This window comes from Vespa crabro, chromosome 10 (genome assembly GCF_910589235.1).
Source record: "Vespa crabro chromosome 10, iyVesCrab1.2, whole genome shotgun sequence".
Taxonomy (NCBI): domain Eukaryota; kingdom Metazoa; phylum Arthropoda; class Insecta; order Hymenoptera; family Vespidae; genus Vespa; species Vespa crabro.
The window spans coordinates 6,957,317-6,972,832 of record NC_060964.1 but is presented as its reverse complement, the minus strand read 5'-3'; the positions used below and the strand labels follow the sequence as shown (position 1 = coordinate 6,972,832).

At 29.7% G+C, this 15,516-nt stretch overlaps 2 protein-coding genes across 5 annotated transcripts; one reads left to right on the top strand and one right to left on the bottom strand.

Annotated features, from left to right (window-relative positions):
* Nucleotides 1-1,592: 1,592 nt before the first annotated feature.
* On the bottom strand, nucleotides 1,593-6,963 carry LOC124427717 (pre-mRNA-processing factor 39). Its single transcript, XM_046970976.1, has 13 exons — nucleotides 6,807-6,963; nucleotides 6,449-6,573; nucleotides 6,074-6,355; nucleotides 5,493-5,990; nucleotides 5,224-5,401; nucleotides 4,889-5,139; nucleotides 4,621-4,746; nucleotides 3,713-3,861; nucleotides 3,177-3,582; nucleotides 2,934-3,098; nucleotides 2,446-2,832; nucleotides 2,070-2,356; nucleotides 1,593-1,901 (listed from the first exon to the last, which is right to left on the bottom strand). The coding sequence occupies exons 1-13, from the start codon at nucleotides 6,958-6,960 to the stop codon at nucleotides 1,607-1,609; spliced, it is 3,303 nt and encodes a 1,100-aa protein (XP_046826932.1). The 5' UTR covers nucleotides 6,961-6,963; the 3' UTR covers nucleotides 1,593-1,606.
* A 155-nt stretch (nucleotides 6,964-7,118) lies between these two features.
* LOC124427719 (spastin) lies at nucleotides 7,119-11,951 on the top strand. Of its 4 annotated transcripts, none has more exons than XM_046970982.1 (8): nucleotides 7,119-7,225; nucleotides 8,121-8,394; nucleotides 8,480-8,650; nucleotides 9,266-9,532; nucleotides 10,298-10,653; nucleotides 10,735-11,066; nucleotides 11,151-11,461; nucleotides 11,636-11,951. In XM_046970982.1, exons 2-8 carry the CDS (start codon nucleotides 8,265-8,267, stop codon nucleotides 11,797-11,799), a joined length of 1,731 nt encoding a protein of 576 aa, XP_046826938.1. In that variant the 5' UTR covers nucleotides 7,119-7,225; nucleotides 8,121-8,264; the 3' UTR covers nucleotides 11,800-11,951. The 4 variants fall into 4 exon arrangements, with proteins under 4 accessions (XP_046826938.1, XP_046826934.1, XP_046826936.1 ...); XM_046970981.1 differs by lacking the exon at nucleotides 7,119-7,225 and adding an exon at nucleotides 7,901-8,041; XM_046970978.1 differs by lacking the exon at nucleotides 7,119-7,225 and having other exon boundaries at nucleotides 7,287-8,394.
* Nucleotides 11,952-15,516: the final 3,565 nt, after the last annotated feature.

The window sequence follows — 15,516 nt, the reverse complement described above, 5'->3', positions numbered from 1 at the left end:
ATTACATCAAAATAGTGACATTAAAACAACAAACTATTGTATTAGTTTTTATGAATGCATTTGAATCAAGATGACATCCATCTCTTTATTTACATTAGTTTGTGAATAATTTCACATACATTACATATTCTAAATCTTAATTCTGTTATTGGATAAGTGATATTTTGTGAACATTTCAGCATTATTAGAGGTAATGTCAAAAGATATATAACTATGTCACATTGAGTCAACAGCAAACATACTGAAATTCGCACCTTTGTTCAATATTTAAAAATTATAAGTAACCAAAGTAAAATTTTAAAAAGTATTTAATCGAAGGTAAATTCACTACACAAGTTTTATATTATTGGTTTTATCTAAATTTAAATTCCAGAAAAGTAACTAAACTTGTAGTTAATTATTTTGGATTAACTTTTTCAAAATCTTATTTCATCTATTATGAACCATGATATATGCACATGAAAATATTTTATATATAGAAATTAAATGTAATCATAAAAGTTTGCTAATGACAAAGATATTAATAAAAATATTTTTAATTTACCAATTATGATATATCACATATAATATATATATGTATATATATGTATATATATATATGTATATATATATATATATGTATATATATGTATATATATATATGTATATATATATATATATGTATATATATGTATATATATATATATATGTATATATATATATGTATATATATATATATATATATATATATATATATATATATATATACACGAGATATGAATTAAAGTAATATAGTAATTGAATGAAAGCAAATTAATAAGATTAAATTAAAATCGGATTTGTTCATAACATATACGATTTATAATAAATGCATTTCGCATATGTTGGTCTAAGTCTGTAAGTTTCATTTTTCAAGTAGAGTATAATTTCGTTCAAGTATGTCAAAATAAAAATGATAATGAATTTGTACGGTTACAATTTTCATACATTTCAATTTTACTGATGTAACACATTTGATTTGTGCAAATGCACTCAACAATATGTTACATTATTAATAACTAAAAATGAGATTTTTATATTGAACATATAAGCAAACACAATCTTTGTGCTATGTATCAAAAATGGGGAAAAAATGCATTAGAAACTATCCTATGTTTTTATTTCATGTCATTTGGGTAAGCTGTTCGATTTTCAACTATTCGACTTATGTCAAGAAGAATAGAAAACGATCATAGCTTATTGCCGTGTCATACGTGAATTTGTTAAATATACGTAAAGTAATTTGTATCTAATATGAATTTGTATGAAAGATGACATTGACATTGAAAGAACTTTTTTACAACTTGACGTAATAGCAAACTCAATTAATAGACGTATTTTTCAATACATTAACTCTCATTACACATCGTTTAGAAGCTTAAGTGCATATTTATCATTTCGAAAAGCATTTATAGAAACGTTAAAAGGGAAATAGCACTTTTGGAAAGCCTGTTCCGTAATTTAACGGTAAAATTGATAAAATTATTCGTTTTTGATAAATTGAAAGTGAATGAAAAAGGGTCATAAAATATACAACAAATATGATAACGCATAATAACTGCTTACACAAGAAATTAAGAATAATCCTTTAATAATAATTGTAAGAACCCCACTGATTATAAGGTCCATATGCTTGCGGACCACCTTGCCCATACTGCCAATTTTGATAATTTGCATAATTAGGATCTGACGGAGGCGGATATTGTTGATAACCTTGTTGATAGCCACCTTGACCTCCATATTGGCCACCTTGAAACTGTTGTTGTGACTGATAAGGTCCGCTTGGTCCACTGCTATACTGATAAGATTGAGAACCTACAGATGGTGGTGGAGGTATATTAGACTGTTCTCCAGTTTTCACTTTCTTCGGAGGAGAAGAGTCACTGTAATAGAAGATAACAAAAAAAAAATACTATCTTGTATCAAATTTTTAATATCAATAATATAAATATAAAAATTAACAAATATATAAGTGTACTTGATAAGTTTAAGAACTATATTATTTTAAATACTTATATGTATACACAACAATGAAAAACGATAATTCGTACGTTTTGTTATCATCACTCTTTGTCTTTTTCCGTTCTTTTGCTTGTTTTATACACTTTTGGAACTGTTCGTGTGCTTTTAAAACTTGCCGAATATCAGGACTGAAGTCTTCGAGGAATTCTACTTTGCGTTGTGCAAATAAAACTCTTTGTTCCAAATCAGCATGTTCTCTTTCTATAAACATATCCATGTATCCGACAATTTCTTGTGTATCAACTGGATTTCTCTGTAACCCCAGATCTATTAATTGCAAGTACAATCTTGGATTATCCTTATCTTTTTCTGTGGCCTGATAAAAAAAAAAGAAAAATTATTTATATAATGACATCGATTTTAGGCATTAAATTTAATAGTCGAAAAAGATGTATAAATATATACCTTCAATAATACTTTAATAGCTTTATCCACATCGTTCTTAACTTTGCAAAGAAAACGTGCGTACTTTACTGCAATGTTATTAGCAATTGTCCTATTTTTGCTGTTGCTTATATAGTTTTCGTACAATGTACAAGCTTTCTCTAAATCATTACGTCTGCGTTCTAAATTTATTCTTCGATAGGCTATTTGTAACATATTGGGTAATACATTATCGATATTTTCCAATATAGCAGCAGCTTTTTCAAAATTACCCTGACCTTCCTCAAAGGTCGCCCACTGCAGATGTAAATTAGGTTTCTTTGGATGATGAACCATACATGCTCTCGAATAAACATCTCTTATTTTTTCTACATTATCACCTTTCAACGATTCCAGATAACGTACAAACTGTAAAGAAAAAAACACAAGGTGTAAAAAAAGGAAAAAGAAAAAAAAAAGAAAAAAGAAAAGAAAAAAATATTAATTTTTATTCATTATAATTAACGTACCCGCATCCAAAATTCATCATAAAGTGCACACGCTATGAGACATCTTTCAAAAAGAATGATGATTCTATTTTGATCCTTTTGTTCAATTTCAAAGTCCAAGTATTCCTTCCAATTCTTTAACTGACATCGTTCTAAAGGTTTAACGTGAAAGTATGGCCTCTTAATCTGTTATTCAAAGACAACATTACGATTTACGTCTCTTTTGTGTGTTAAAATGTTTAATGTTACAACAGAACTTCTTACCCCTTCTTCGTATGACCATCTAGCAGCCACTGCATTAACATTTGCTTTATGCATTTTACGTCTACTACTGATTATCTTTTCTCTGATAGCACGTGTCTCTTCGTCCGTAGGTGGCATTTCATGAGGAGGTGGTTCTTCTCCTGGTGGCGCATCGTCCGCAGCTGATGCTGACGTAGCATCATCTGCTTTTAGGAGAGCTTTAACTTCGGCTCGGAGAGCAAGAAAATCATCGACGCTTAAAATTCGATTTGGTAAATTTGAAGAAACAAATTCTTGAAAAGCTTCAAAATGAGAAATATATCCAAGGGTAGGAGTACATAATAACCGATCGTACAATGCCGTTACTCTGCTCAAACGTTTCCCTTCCAATTCCCATTTAATATAACTCTCCCAAAGACGATCAGATCTAAGATAAGAATGAAAAAGAAAAAAAAGAAGAAAAAAAGAAAAAGAAAAAAGCAGTAATATAACATTACTTTTCATCTTTACGTGGATTGGAATTTAGGTAAGTAAATTATGGATTGGAATTTACTTACCTAAATTCCAATCCACATGCTTGAATAGCCCTTTCATATTGTTCACGAAGTTTTTCTTCGTCCTTTTCGTAGACAGTTTTGCAGTGGTTGATGTAATGCAGCCAGAGGTCGACGCTGAGCGAAATAGCTTTCGAACCTTGGTCGAATACCTGTAGTAACGATTCGTAATCACACTTAGAAGAGTTTACAAATAATTGGACTGACGCCGGGTAGTCTTATACCTATTTTTAGCTTTTGTTAAGCATTACGGTTTTTAGTAACGTATACTCACATACCGTACGCGTACTGTAAATAAAGATTGATATAATTAACACTGAGATTGCAGAGCATTGTGCATTCACCTTAAAGTCAGGGAGTGTTCCAATCTGGGTGCCTCAGTGTCTTCCATCACTCATTCTTGTTCCCTCTCTGGCACGTGCACGTCCTAAGTCTTTGTTTCTGACTTTGACTTAACACCCAACCCAATCTTACTTACATTAAGTAAGGTACCACATCTTATGCTTAAGTTACAATACTTTCTGTAGTAAGCTATGTGTACAAATGCTTACAAGTAAATATTACACACAATTTCTTGAACGATAATATATCGCAAATGGAAATAACTAGCCTTCATGTGACTTACGTATCATATGTAGAGTATCGTTATATCGATATTGATAAAACAATAATACGTAATATAGCATTATAGATATCACAGAATAATTAAATAAGTAGCTATTTGGTAAACGGAGAGAGTCGTATAGGTGCCGCAAGACGTGCTAGGCTGTTGGAAGGGAAAACCATATTTACGTGCGTGCACACTGCCCACGCGTCTTCCTAACTCGAGCTATTTTCATTAGATTGCGTTAATTAAATGATATCATAATAAGAAATATAAACCTAATGAAGAAAAAAACGAATTAACTCACCATTTGGACATTTTCGGGGTTGCCCTTCTTCTTCTCGTAATCAGCGAACTTCCGCCAGTAACCATAGCAGTAAGGGTACCGCTCCAAAAATTTGGTGTATGCCTCACGCGCTGCCTCTGCATCGTTCTAAAACATGTCCGTGTATCTATGTGGATATTCATTTGTATATATTGTAAACTTATTACTAAATAAAGTAAAGAAGAATTGAAAGAAAAAGCCGAGGCGAGGGTTAGAATAATGTAATTTATAACAATATTATTCTCAATACCTCTTGATCAACATATTGCAGAAGATATGTCCACCCTGTAAAATCTGATGGATCCTCATTGACAGCTTTCCAATACTTTTCTAATTCAGGTAGAGTTTTCTTTTTTGGTGACGCTGGCTTTATATCCAATTTATTATCTCCAAGCTCTGCTTCACTGGATAGAGCGACTTTCTTCGCTGGTGTCTCATCATTATTTTCAGAAGTTGGAGAACTAGGATCGTATTCTCCTTCAGCATTTAATTTTCTTTTATCTATGGTAATAAAGAAAATGAATTAAAATCCATATGGCCGATAAATATAAATTAAATAATTATTTTTTAATACGATTTACTGACTTCCTCCTTCCGTTTTAGCTTTTTTTTCTGGCGTTTTATTTATAGACTTAATACCACTTTTTCTTTTCTTTTCGCTATCCGGTGGTAATTCATCTTCCGACACAGATTCTGTTTCACCTAAATCAGCGGGAGCTGCTGCTGGTAATTCTTCATCAGAAACAGCTTCAGTTTCTGGTTCCTAATAATGTAAATAAGATAAACATTATTTAATCAACATTAATTATATATTACATTTAATGTTAAAAATTCATTACAAATTTCTGATTTACCTTAGTAGCTGCTTCAGTAGGTAATTCATCTTCAGAAACTGCTTCTGTATCTGGTTCTGTTTTTTTTATACCATTATCAATTTGAAAGCTAGACTCATTATTTCCTTCAGTAATTTCAATAGTCGAAAATTCTATGTTTTCAGTTTCCATTGCTTCTGCATCCGGTTCCACTTTATCCACAATATTTTCTACAACTTCTGATATTTCTTGTTGTGAATCATCAACCTCCATAACTTCAATACCTGTATCGACATGACTGATTACATTATCTGAATGAATTCCATCCGTATCCAAAATTTTGGTCACTTGTGTTATGGTATCACCATCTTCTGTTACAACTTCTTCGAAATCAATCAACACACGTTGATTACTTATTTCATCATTACTTATGCTTTGTCCTTCCATTTCAATTTGTGCAGTTTCGCAAAGCATATCCTCCTTGTCTATACTACTCTCTTCTATAATTATTGTATCACATTCTGTACCAGAATGTTCTTGCTGTAAAATAATCATATTTAATTTGAAATGTTATAAGATCGAGATATATATATATATATATATCAAGATGATTTATTACATACCATTAAATGTGTAGCTTCTTTTACTTTAAGCGAAGATAAAATAGGTGTATTAGGCATGTTATTCACATTTGGTGGAGGAGGAGCTTCTAATTCTGGTACACCTATCTCCGACTGTATACTTTGATCTATTGTTACTTCATGAACATTAGTATCTCCTGAATCTTCTAATTCTAAATGTAACATAGGAGCACTGTCATTGTGTCGCTCAATTATAATGTCATTCAATCTTTGTACACCATTTTCAGATAGGCTTTCCACCACTTCTAACATATGAGATTCCTCCTAAAATAAGTTTCCATTGTACTAAATAAATTCTATATCGGATAGATGAATGAACAATGTATTTATCATTGTTAAATAAACTTTATTGCATACCTCTATCCCCTCAATTTCTTGAATTTTTTTAGGGGAACGAGTAGCTCTCGCTAGAAGCTTTTTCACCGGTGATTTTTTCGCCACTACAGGTGTTTTACGAGCACGACCAGTCCTTGTGCGACGTACTAAAAAAAAGGAGAAAAAATTAAATATAAGTAATGCAAACGAAAAATAAAACATTCTATATATGTGACGCCATTTGCTCAATGGCGGTACGTAAACGGTGATTACTACCGGGTGTGCAATCCAGTTTGGTTATCTGAATAAATTGTACTACAAACGAATTACCTATTTTATATGTAAAATTATTAATGCTATCTTAATTAAATTTATTTAAATGGATATTCCGTATATTTACCTGGTTCAGCTAAAGTAACTTCGCTCTCATCACCGCTCGCGGAGGACATCTTTTTTACTTTAACCAAATCTCTAAAATGTAAAGCGCAAAATTGAAACACAAAATGGCGACATGAGATCACTTTTACAAGAAGTATATAATACATACAGATCATAGAAATTGAAAGACGAAAGATAGATTTTCAAGTCTGTATATTCGCTCAGATTCAGCAAATAGAAATGACGCTTGCTAATAACACGTATCACGTGATCCATTAAGCGAGATTTTATTGGACAAAATAACGGATCACATTGAAAAGTTACCAAAATATTTTACGGTGACGTTGATTGGTTGATACTAATATCTGATTAGAAGCATTCCATTTCAATAAGGTGTCGTGCTTTTAAATTTAAATAATATCAAATATATTATAATAATAGGTACGTATTATATATAATGAAAATAATATAAAATAGAAATTATATTTAAGGAGAAGAATATATTAGAAAAATTTATAAAACGTTAATGCAATAGTAAAGAAACAATGAAAACGATCCAGAAGTATACATGCAACGTATATTGAACCGCGTGATAAGATTGTCAAGGTCGCCCGACAGTGTTGGCTGTGATTAGCTGAAAGATAACACATACAACAAATCAATGTTGTGACATGTTTTTCTATCTTTTTCTACAAAATATTTCGCTGTCATAATATTAATGCATATTTATTTAAAATTCGACGAGAATCATAAGCTATGCTACAAAAGATTCTGAAACATTTCAACTCTTTTGTTATTTCTCAGTTCATCATACGAACGACTGAAAATTCTCATTCTCTTAAATCAATTTTTATTGACGTACTGTATATCAGTACTGATCACTCATTTCACGTTGATCGTACTTATAAAAACATCATAATATCGACATAATTATATTATTTATTATTTGCTCCTCGATGTTTCACATCGGGGATGTCGGAACGGTTTATTCTAATCACTTTTTTTGACATCGAAAAGTGTAATTCAATTTATCTGAATCTGAAGATCGCAGTAGGAAATGTCTTACAGTGATGGTGGGCGACCGGCACGAAAATTCGGTACAAAGTCACCTAAAAAGCTTTGCGTGACTAAGAGTGAAAACAGTGATAAAACTACGACGACTATTAATTGTAACAATCATCATCACAATCATCATCATCATCATCATAGCCATCGGTTTCTCGATAATCCACAACCGTCGGTGCACAAACGCAATTTGTATATTGTTTCTTTTCCCCTTATATTATTGTTTAACGTTTTGAGAACTTTGCTTTATCAACTTTTTGTGGTGTTTAAGTACTTGTATACATCTACCTCACAACTGATTCAACGAAGACAAGCTACAAAGCATAGTTGCCAGCTTGAAATAGTTGTTGGTCAAAAGTCTGAAAATAATTTGACTCGTGATTCGATTAATACTGCACAAATTGAAAGTGAAGAGATGTCTCAAGTACCTAAGAGAACGATTGGGCCTGGTCCTGGCGATCCATTGCTTGCTAAACAAAAGCATCACCATCGTAGAGCCTTTGAGTTTATTAGTAAGGCACTCAAAATTGATGAAGATAATGAAGGTAACATCAAACACAAATGATTCCTGATTATATCTTATGAAAACTATTTCAATTTTAAATATTCGTTGATTCTATTTCTTATTAGGAAAAAAAGAAATGGCCATAGAACTTTATAAAAAAGGAATTGGCGAATTAGAAAAAGGAATAGCCGTTGAGTGCACTGGTGGACGTGGCGAAGTATGGGAACATGCACAAAGATTGCATGATAAAATGTGTACAAATTTAGCAATGGCTAAGGATAGACTTGACTTCTTAGGTTTGTACATCTCTATATTTATTAATCGTTCTATGCTTTTTGCGCTATTGCATTATTCTGTCAAGAATCAAATATTATAAAGTATAATTTTTTTTTTCTTTTTTCTTTTTTTTCTTTTTTTTCTTCTTTTTTTTTTTTTTATGTAATTCTATGTATTATATGAAACGTCATTGATCACAATTGTTCTTTATATGGAAAAATTGGATCTTACGGCACATGTAAAGTGATAGCAATAGCACAAAAAAGATCGATGTATTTAGCATGCTTATGTGCTAATTATTTCTTAATGTTTGTGTGCGTGTGCGTGCGTGGGTGAGTGTATGACGAGTGACACCAGTTCGCATAATTTTTTATTACAAAATTTACCTTTGGCACAATCTATTATTAATTCTGTTTCACAACCATCAGAACTATGTCATTAAGACAACTTAATGCATTTGGAAAATTAGTGGCCAACTTATAAATAGCAGCATATCTAATTGCGATAAAAATTGACGCAGTTTCAATAATATCCTAACATAGCCTATTTTTTTAATGGGTTTATGTTTAGTCTTATTTCCTCTTTAGCTACTTAGCCTACTGCAGCATGGCAGAGAGTGTTTTTCCTTTTTGTAGTGAGTGTGTGTGAGCTGAAAAAACTGGATATCGCCAATGAATATCGTACTTCTGGAAATAAATTGGACAACGAACATCCAGGAAAACTTCTGAGGGCTCGTCGCAGTGTACACACATTACAAACTACTCGTACAGCTTCTTTAAATATAAGTCATAATAAAAATATGAATAATTCACAAACAGTAAATACAGGACAGAACACATGCACTCAGATTCCCAAATTAAGGCCACGATCTCCAAAAAACTGTTGCGTGCATCCTTCTGAAGGTATTGTTTGTCTGATATTCTGGGCTTAAATAATTGTAATTAGAAAGTAGGTAGATTATGTCTATTTTGTAGTTTTGCTTTTTTTAATTCCATGCATTTCATGTTTCTATATAAAATGCATTTAAATTATGGCCATATAGTGTGGATGTAGTAGATAAATATAAAGTATGTAATCAAATAGAAATATTACTATTAATAATCCTTGCTTATATAGATATAAGATTAGATAAATAGATACCAGCTAATATATTCTTTTCTGCATATGATAAGATTGGAAATGGACTTCTGTGTGAATTCCTCAAATGTATTTAATTTTACTGATAAATGTGTGTATTACTTGTAATATCAAAATGATATTTTTTTTCATAAACTTTAATTTATTTTAAAGTATTGATACCAATTATTAACATTATTAGCAATATGAATATTAATGCCATTAATATTAATCTTAATTTCACCTGTATATGGATACTTAACAATTTGTTCATGCAATTTACTTACTTTAGATGAAATACTTTGTTTAAATACCAGGAAATAAATATATCCTTCTTTGATATATAAATATTTTTTCAATATTTGTAAATACATATGCAATATTTTATTTTAGCATAACAAATTTTTTTTCACTAATATCAATAATACTATGTGTGCCTATAAATATTCTTACCTTATCTTGTTAATTGTGATGTTTATCTTTTCATATATATATATATATATATACTTTAATCTATTTTGAATTATCAATGTGATGGTTTATTATTACAGCATCTGGAAGAAAACTATCTGTTCCTGGGAAACGATTAATGGGTACAAATATGAGTAAGAGTCAGACATTGCCACGCAGTATGGGTCGCACAACAAATATTCAACCTACTCACAGAGTGACACCCATGAAACCATCATCAACACCGCCTTCTGTAAAAAGACAATTATCTGTACCTGGTAATGGTTCACCTTTAAGAAGACCTGCGACACCAACTACATCAAACAGTAACAGAAGTACACCAACACGAAAAGTACCTCTTTTAAAAGGTGTAGATCCAAAGCTTGCTCAAGTTATATTAGATGAAATCTTAGAAGGTGGAACAGCCATCCAATGGGAAGATATTGCTGGTCAAGAGGTTTGTAAATAACAATTTTAATAAATGAAAATAAATATATGTATTGAATTGATTTTATACATATAATATTTAAATTTATAGACTGCTAAACAGGCTTTGCAAGAAATGGTGATATTACCCTCATTGCGACCAGAATTGTTCACAGGATTACGAACTCCTGCAAGAGGATTGTTATTGTTTGGTCCTCCTGGAAATGGAAAAACTCTTCTAGCACGTGCCGTAGCTACGCAATGCAATGCAACATTTTTTTCAATATCTGCTGCTAGCCTAACTTCCAAATATGTAGGGGAAGGTGAAAAATTAGTAAGGGCACTTTTTGCAATAGCAAGAGAATTACAACCATCTGTTATTTTTATTGATGAAGTAGATTCATTATTGAGTGAACGTAGAGATAATGAACACGAAGCTTCAAGGTATACTACTTAAAAATATAATTTTATAAATTTAAATTATTATAATAATACTTGTTCGATCCTGTATGAATTTTTTCTTAACAGACGATTGAAAACAGAATTTCTTGTTGAATTTGATGGTTTGCCATGTAACCCTGAGGAGAGAGTGCTCGTAATGGCTGCTACGAATAGACCACAAGAATTAGATGAGGCAGCATTGAGAAGATTTACGAAACGAGTATATGTTACACTACCAGATATTGCAACAAGAATTATGTTACTTCAAAGACTTTTAGCAAAACATAATGATCCATTAACAAAGGAAGAACTTAAAGAAATGGCGATTTTAACAGAAGGATATTCTGGAAGTGACTTAACTGGTTTAGCTAAGGATGCAGCCCTTGGTCCTATCAGAGGTAATGTACAATTTTGTTTTATTATATAAGCATGTATGTGATAATAGATGTATCATTATATAAAATGAAACGAATGGAAATTGATGATTTGACCATTCGACCTGTATAATAATAACAAAACATAATAATAATTTAATTAGAAATGATGGTGTAAATTATATTATCATTTGACAGAGTTGAATCCAGATCAGGTTAAAGAACTTGATCTTAATTCTGTACGCAATATTACAATGCAAGATTTTCGTGATTCTCTAAAGAGAATTCGTAGGTCAGTATCACCTGCTAGTTTGGCTGCATATGAGAAATGGAACTTTGCGTATGGTGACGTAAGTCTTTGATTTAAGTTAAATGTCTCTGGGAAGAGGCTTCCAAATTAATTATTTTTCGATATGAGTTCATATTTGCGGTATCATATATATTTGAAATTTTGAAGATAGAAAGAGGGATGCTTACAACATCATAAAATGATTTATTGAGACATATTGAGTAAAATGTAAATATGTAATGTTTTTTTTCTTTTTCTTTTTTTCTTTTTTTTTTTTTTTGTAATATTTAAATTAATTTACAATTAACGAAACAGAAAATATTAACGAAAACGAATAAATAATGTAGCCATATAACCAATGATATTTTTTTGATAATGCAATATAATATCATATAAAATATAACATTCACTATATTTAGTATGAATTATATATATGAATATGACTAAAACTGAATTTGTATCTTAGTCATTAGTTTGTTATAATATTGTAATAGTTTTTATTATATTTAATACCATGGAGTCCTAATAATTTGATTCTCTTTTCTTCAAATTTTTGTTATTTACAACAAGCCAATTCATAATATTTTTATTAAGTTTTACTTTATTGCTTACGTAAAGAATGCATAATTTTGAATATTCTACTGAATATTGCTATTATGTATTACAGCAAAGTTGTAGAAAAGTACTTTGTATCAGATATATTGTAAATAAGTTATTGTTGATATACATATATTGATATGAGTGATGAGATATGGCACTGCAGGAACAGCTGTATCTATAAAAAGAAGCAGCATGCATCTACTTAAATAGTAAGAATAAAGTTTAATTCTGTTATAACTAATAATGGTTATAACATTATTACAATTGAAAATCAAGTAGTAGGTGTATATTGCAATGCAATATAATGCAATGCAAGATAATACACATACATACATACACACACACACACACACACACACACACACACACACACACAACGCGCGCACGCGCATGCAGCAAATTATTATACACATCCAGGTATTATATTATAAGTATTGTTATATTAAAGTACAGCTCAAAAATTTATTTGATCGTTATTAAGAACAATGTATTATAACTTGTTTGACTAATACTATCTGCCAAAGGTGATGGTATTTTACTTTAATACATATTACACAAAACAACGAAATGAATGTAATGGGTATGAAAAATTACAGTGATTTATGGTTAATAAGAAAATAATCGAAAAACAATATCATTACGAAAAATGTAAAAAAAAGTAATACCCTGCTATGTATACGTATGGGTATATAATATTCGTCCATTGCTTCCAGTGCTCAAATATAGAATAATCATTGTTCATGTGATCGAAACAATCTGTGACTTAAAAGTGCGTTGAATGCATGTATATAGTTGATAAGCTAATTCCAATACAAATTCTATTACGAGCTTTTATCATTTAATTGTGTGTCCTTGCTTATATATTAAGTCTTTTATAGTCATCATAAATTATTGTACTCTATAATATCAGTAAATTTAAATAGTAGATTTATATTAATCACTTAAATATGCATATTATTTTAGTAGAGAACTGATCATTTGTTACCGTAAATATTTCATATTAAATGTATCATAACGGAATAGTAATATATAGAACTCATTGAAAACTTAATGATTTATCATTTAAAAATTATAGCTTTTTCATCTTAACATTTTGTAATTATATGTAACTGTAAAATGGAACAACACCATTGTGTTATGATGTAATCTGTATTTGTGAAAATGTTAATAGCTTTTTAAAATATTTAAATTAATACATGTGCATTATCATTGCATTCGTTAAACTAGGGCATGATGGAAATTCTTACGCTGGTCTAAAATATAATTAATGTGTTAGAAATAATATAAGATGATGTTTTGTATAAATTTTCTTAGCACATTAACAAAGTAAAAGTGCCAATGCAATTATATTAATCCAACTTGCTCTGTTTTCGATTGCATTGTGATATTTGCTTATCATAAAATTTTGTACTTTTTCACTGCCTAAGTTTAAGTTATGCTCACTTCGTGTGCATCATTGTATGCATTGTATGTATAAAGATCTTCTTCGATGTAACTCCAAATTGTCAGCCTTACGTAACAAAATGATATTACATAAAAATACGTTAAAAAAAAAAAAAACAGGCCTTCCATTCTACACATGCTCAGCCTTGATTAAGTTATTTTGCTACTTTTATATCATATAATGATAAATTTATAAAGTAACATTTGACTACTTGTTATAATAGTAATTAACGCTATCTAAGCTGTATCTAGTTAATGATTGGAATGCTAAGAAAAATGTATGCACATGCATTTTTTAAATCTTTGAACAAATGTGCACACTGTGATGATAATTCAATCGCGTATTTAATTATGTATTTAAAAATATATTATTCTAAGTCTTACACGATAATACCTTTGATAATTCATATTCTCTTGGATGCTATAAATAACTTAGGTCTTAGGCATTGAAAGTTATAATTTGCAATATCAGTAGCAGTTTTTGAACAGAAAAAGAAGAAAAAAAAATTAAAAACAATATATATATATATATAAAAAAAAAAGAAAAAAAAAAAGAAAATAAAACAACCGGTTGAACATTTCCGTCAGATCTATGTGCATAATATTGTATTAAAAAAAAACGTAGCCCTTGCATCGCATATTTATAAGTTCGTCTTGTTGCCTAGATATTCCAGTAAAAACACGTGTGTACGTTTTCATCTCAGTATTATATATTGTATTACGAGTAGAATATGTTGACCTTTACGTATATGATGTTACATATTTAAGTTCGCGTTGAGAACATATATTGTTAATGACAAATAGTTAATGTTGATGTTCCTTACCGTTATTTAATTAGATAAAGTAACTTTTAATTAGCAGTCATACTTTAATAGCCCATACTCTGTACAAAATTGTAATACTTTGATTATTACTTTATTGCTACCACAATGTACGAACTATATATGCAGTAAAATCACGATGGAATGGATAGTACAAAGTGTATCCTTCTTATACATATATCCCGAAGAGCCATCAAGAATATTAATAACGTTAGTTTTACTAAAATCAATTTTTTGGAGGGTTTTCTAAACTCCCTTGTAGTATATATCAAAATAAATTTCTAATTTAAATAATCTATACTTATCCATGAAAAATGCAATATTCCCACTTAAATATAATTATTTACTATTCTCGTATATGCGTTCTTTACGCTTTAGTTATTATACACATGATATATTTTGCATAGCATTTTGCATATATATATATATATATATATAAATTATTAAAGGAATATATATATATATATTATAAATGCGTTAAAAATGTCAATATCTAGCAATATGAAGTTTCTGACACTACCGATTGTAAATGATTTATTTGCTACCAACATATCTTTTTTTTTCTTTTTTTTATTTCTATTACGTAGAATATTAAATTCCATTTTCGAAATATATTAGAAGAGATTGCTTTTTCTTTTTCTTTTTTCTTTTCTTTTTTTTTTTGTAGATTTTATTATGTGTTTGAAAATATTTCCAATATTTAAATATAACCCGATATAGAAAAAAATATTTTTTTAAAAATTGATATATAAATAATTATTGTAAAAGAAGCGTACTGAGTGTAAAATAAAATTATATATGTTACAAATTATAAAATCGTTCATCATCTCTCTTATCTTTTTGTATGTAACACGGATGGAAAAAGAAGTATTAAAATACGATTAAAATATGTTTTAATAATGTAGGTTACAAAAGAATACAGAATG

Excerpts from the sequence above, each read along its gene's own strand:
- LOC124427717 (XM_046970976.1), bottom strand. The coding sequence starts at position 6,960 with ATGATCTGTATGTATTATATACTTCTTGTAAAAGTGATCTCATGTCGC. Across the intron at positions 5,991-6,073 it reads AAGAAGCTACACATTTAATG|CAAGAACATTCTGGTACAGA; the intron begins GTATGTAATAAA and ends ATTATTTTACAG. Across the intron at positions 2,833-2,933 it reads ATGATGAATTTTGGATGCGG|TTTGTACGTTATCTGGAATC; the intron begins GTACGTTAATTA and ends TTTTCTTTACAG.
- LOC124427719 (XM_046970978.1), top strand. The coding sequence starts at position 7,842 with ATGTCTTACAGTGATGGTGGGCGACCGGCACGAAAATTCGGTACAAAG. Across the intron at positions 9,533-10,297 it reads TTGCGTGCATCCTTCTGAAG|CATCTGGAAGAAAACTATCT; the intron begins GTATTGTTTGTC and ends TTATTATTACAG. Across the intron at positions 11,462-11,635 it reads AGCCCTTGGTCCTATCAGAG|AGTTGAATCCAGATCAGGTT; the intron begins GTAATGTACAAT and ends ATCATTTGACAG.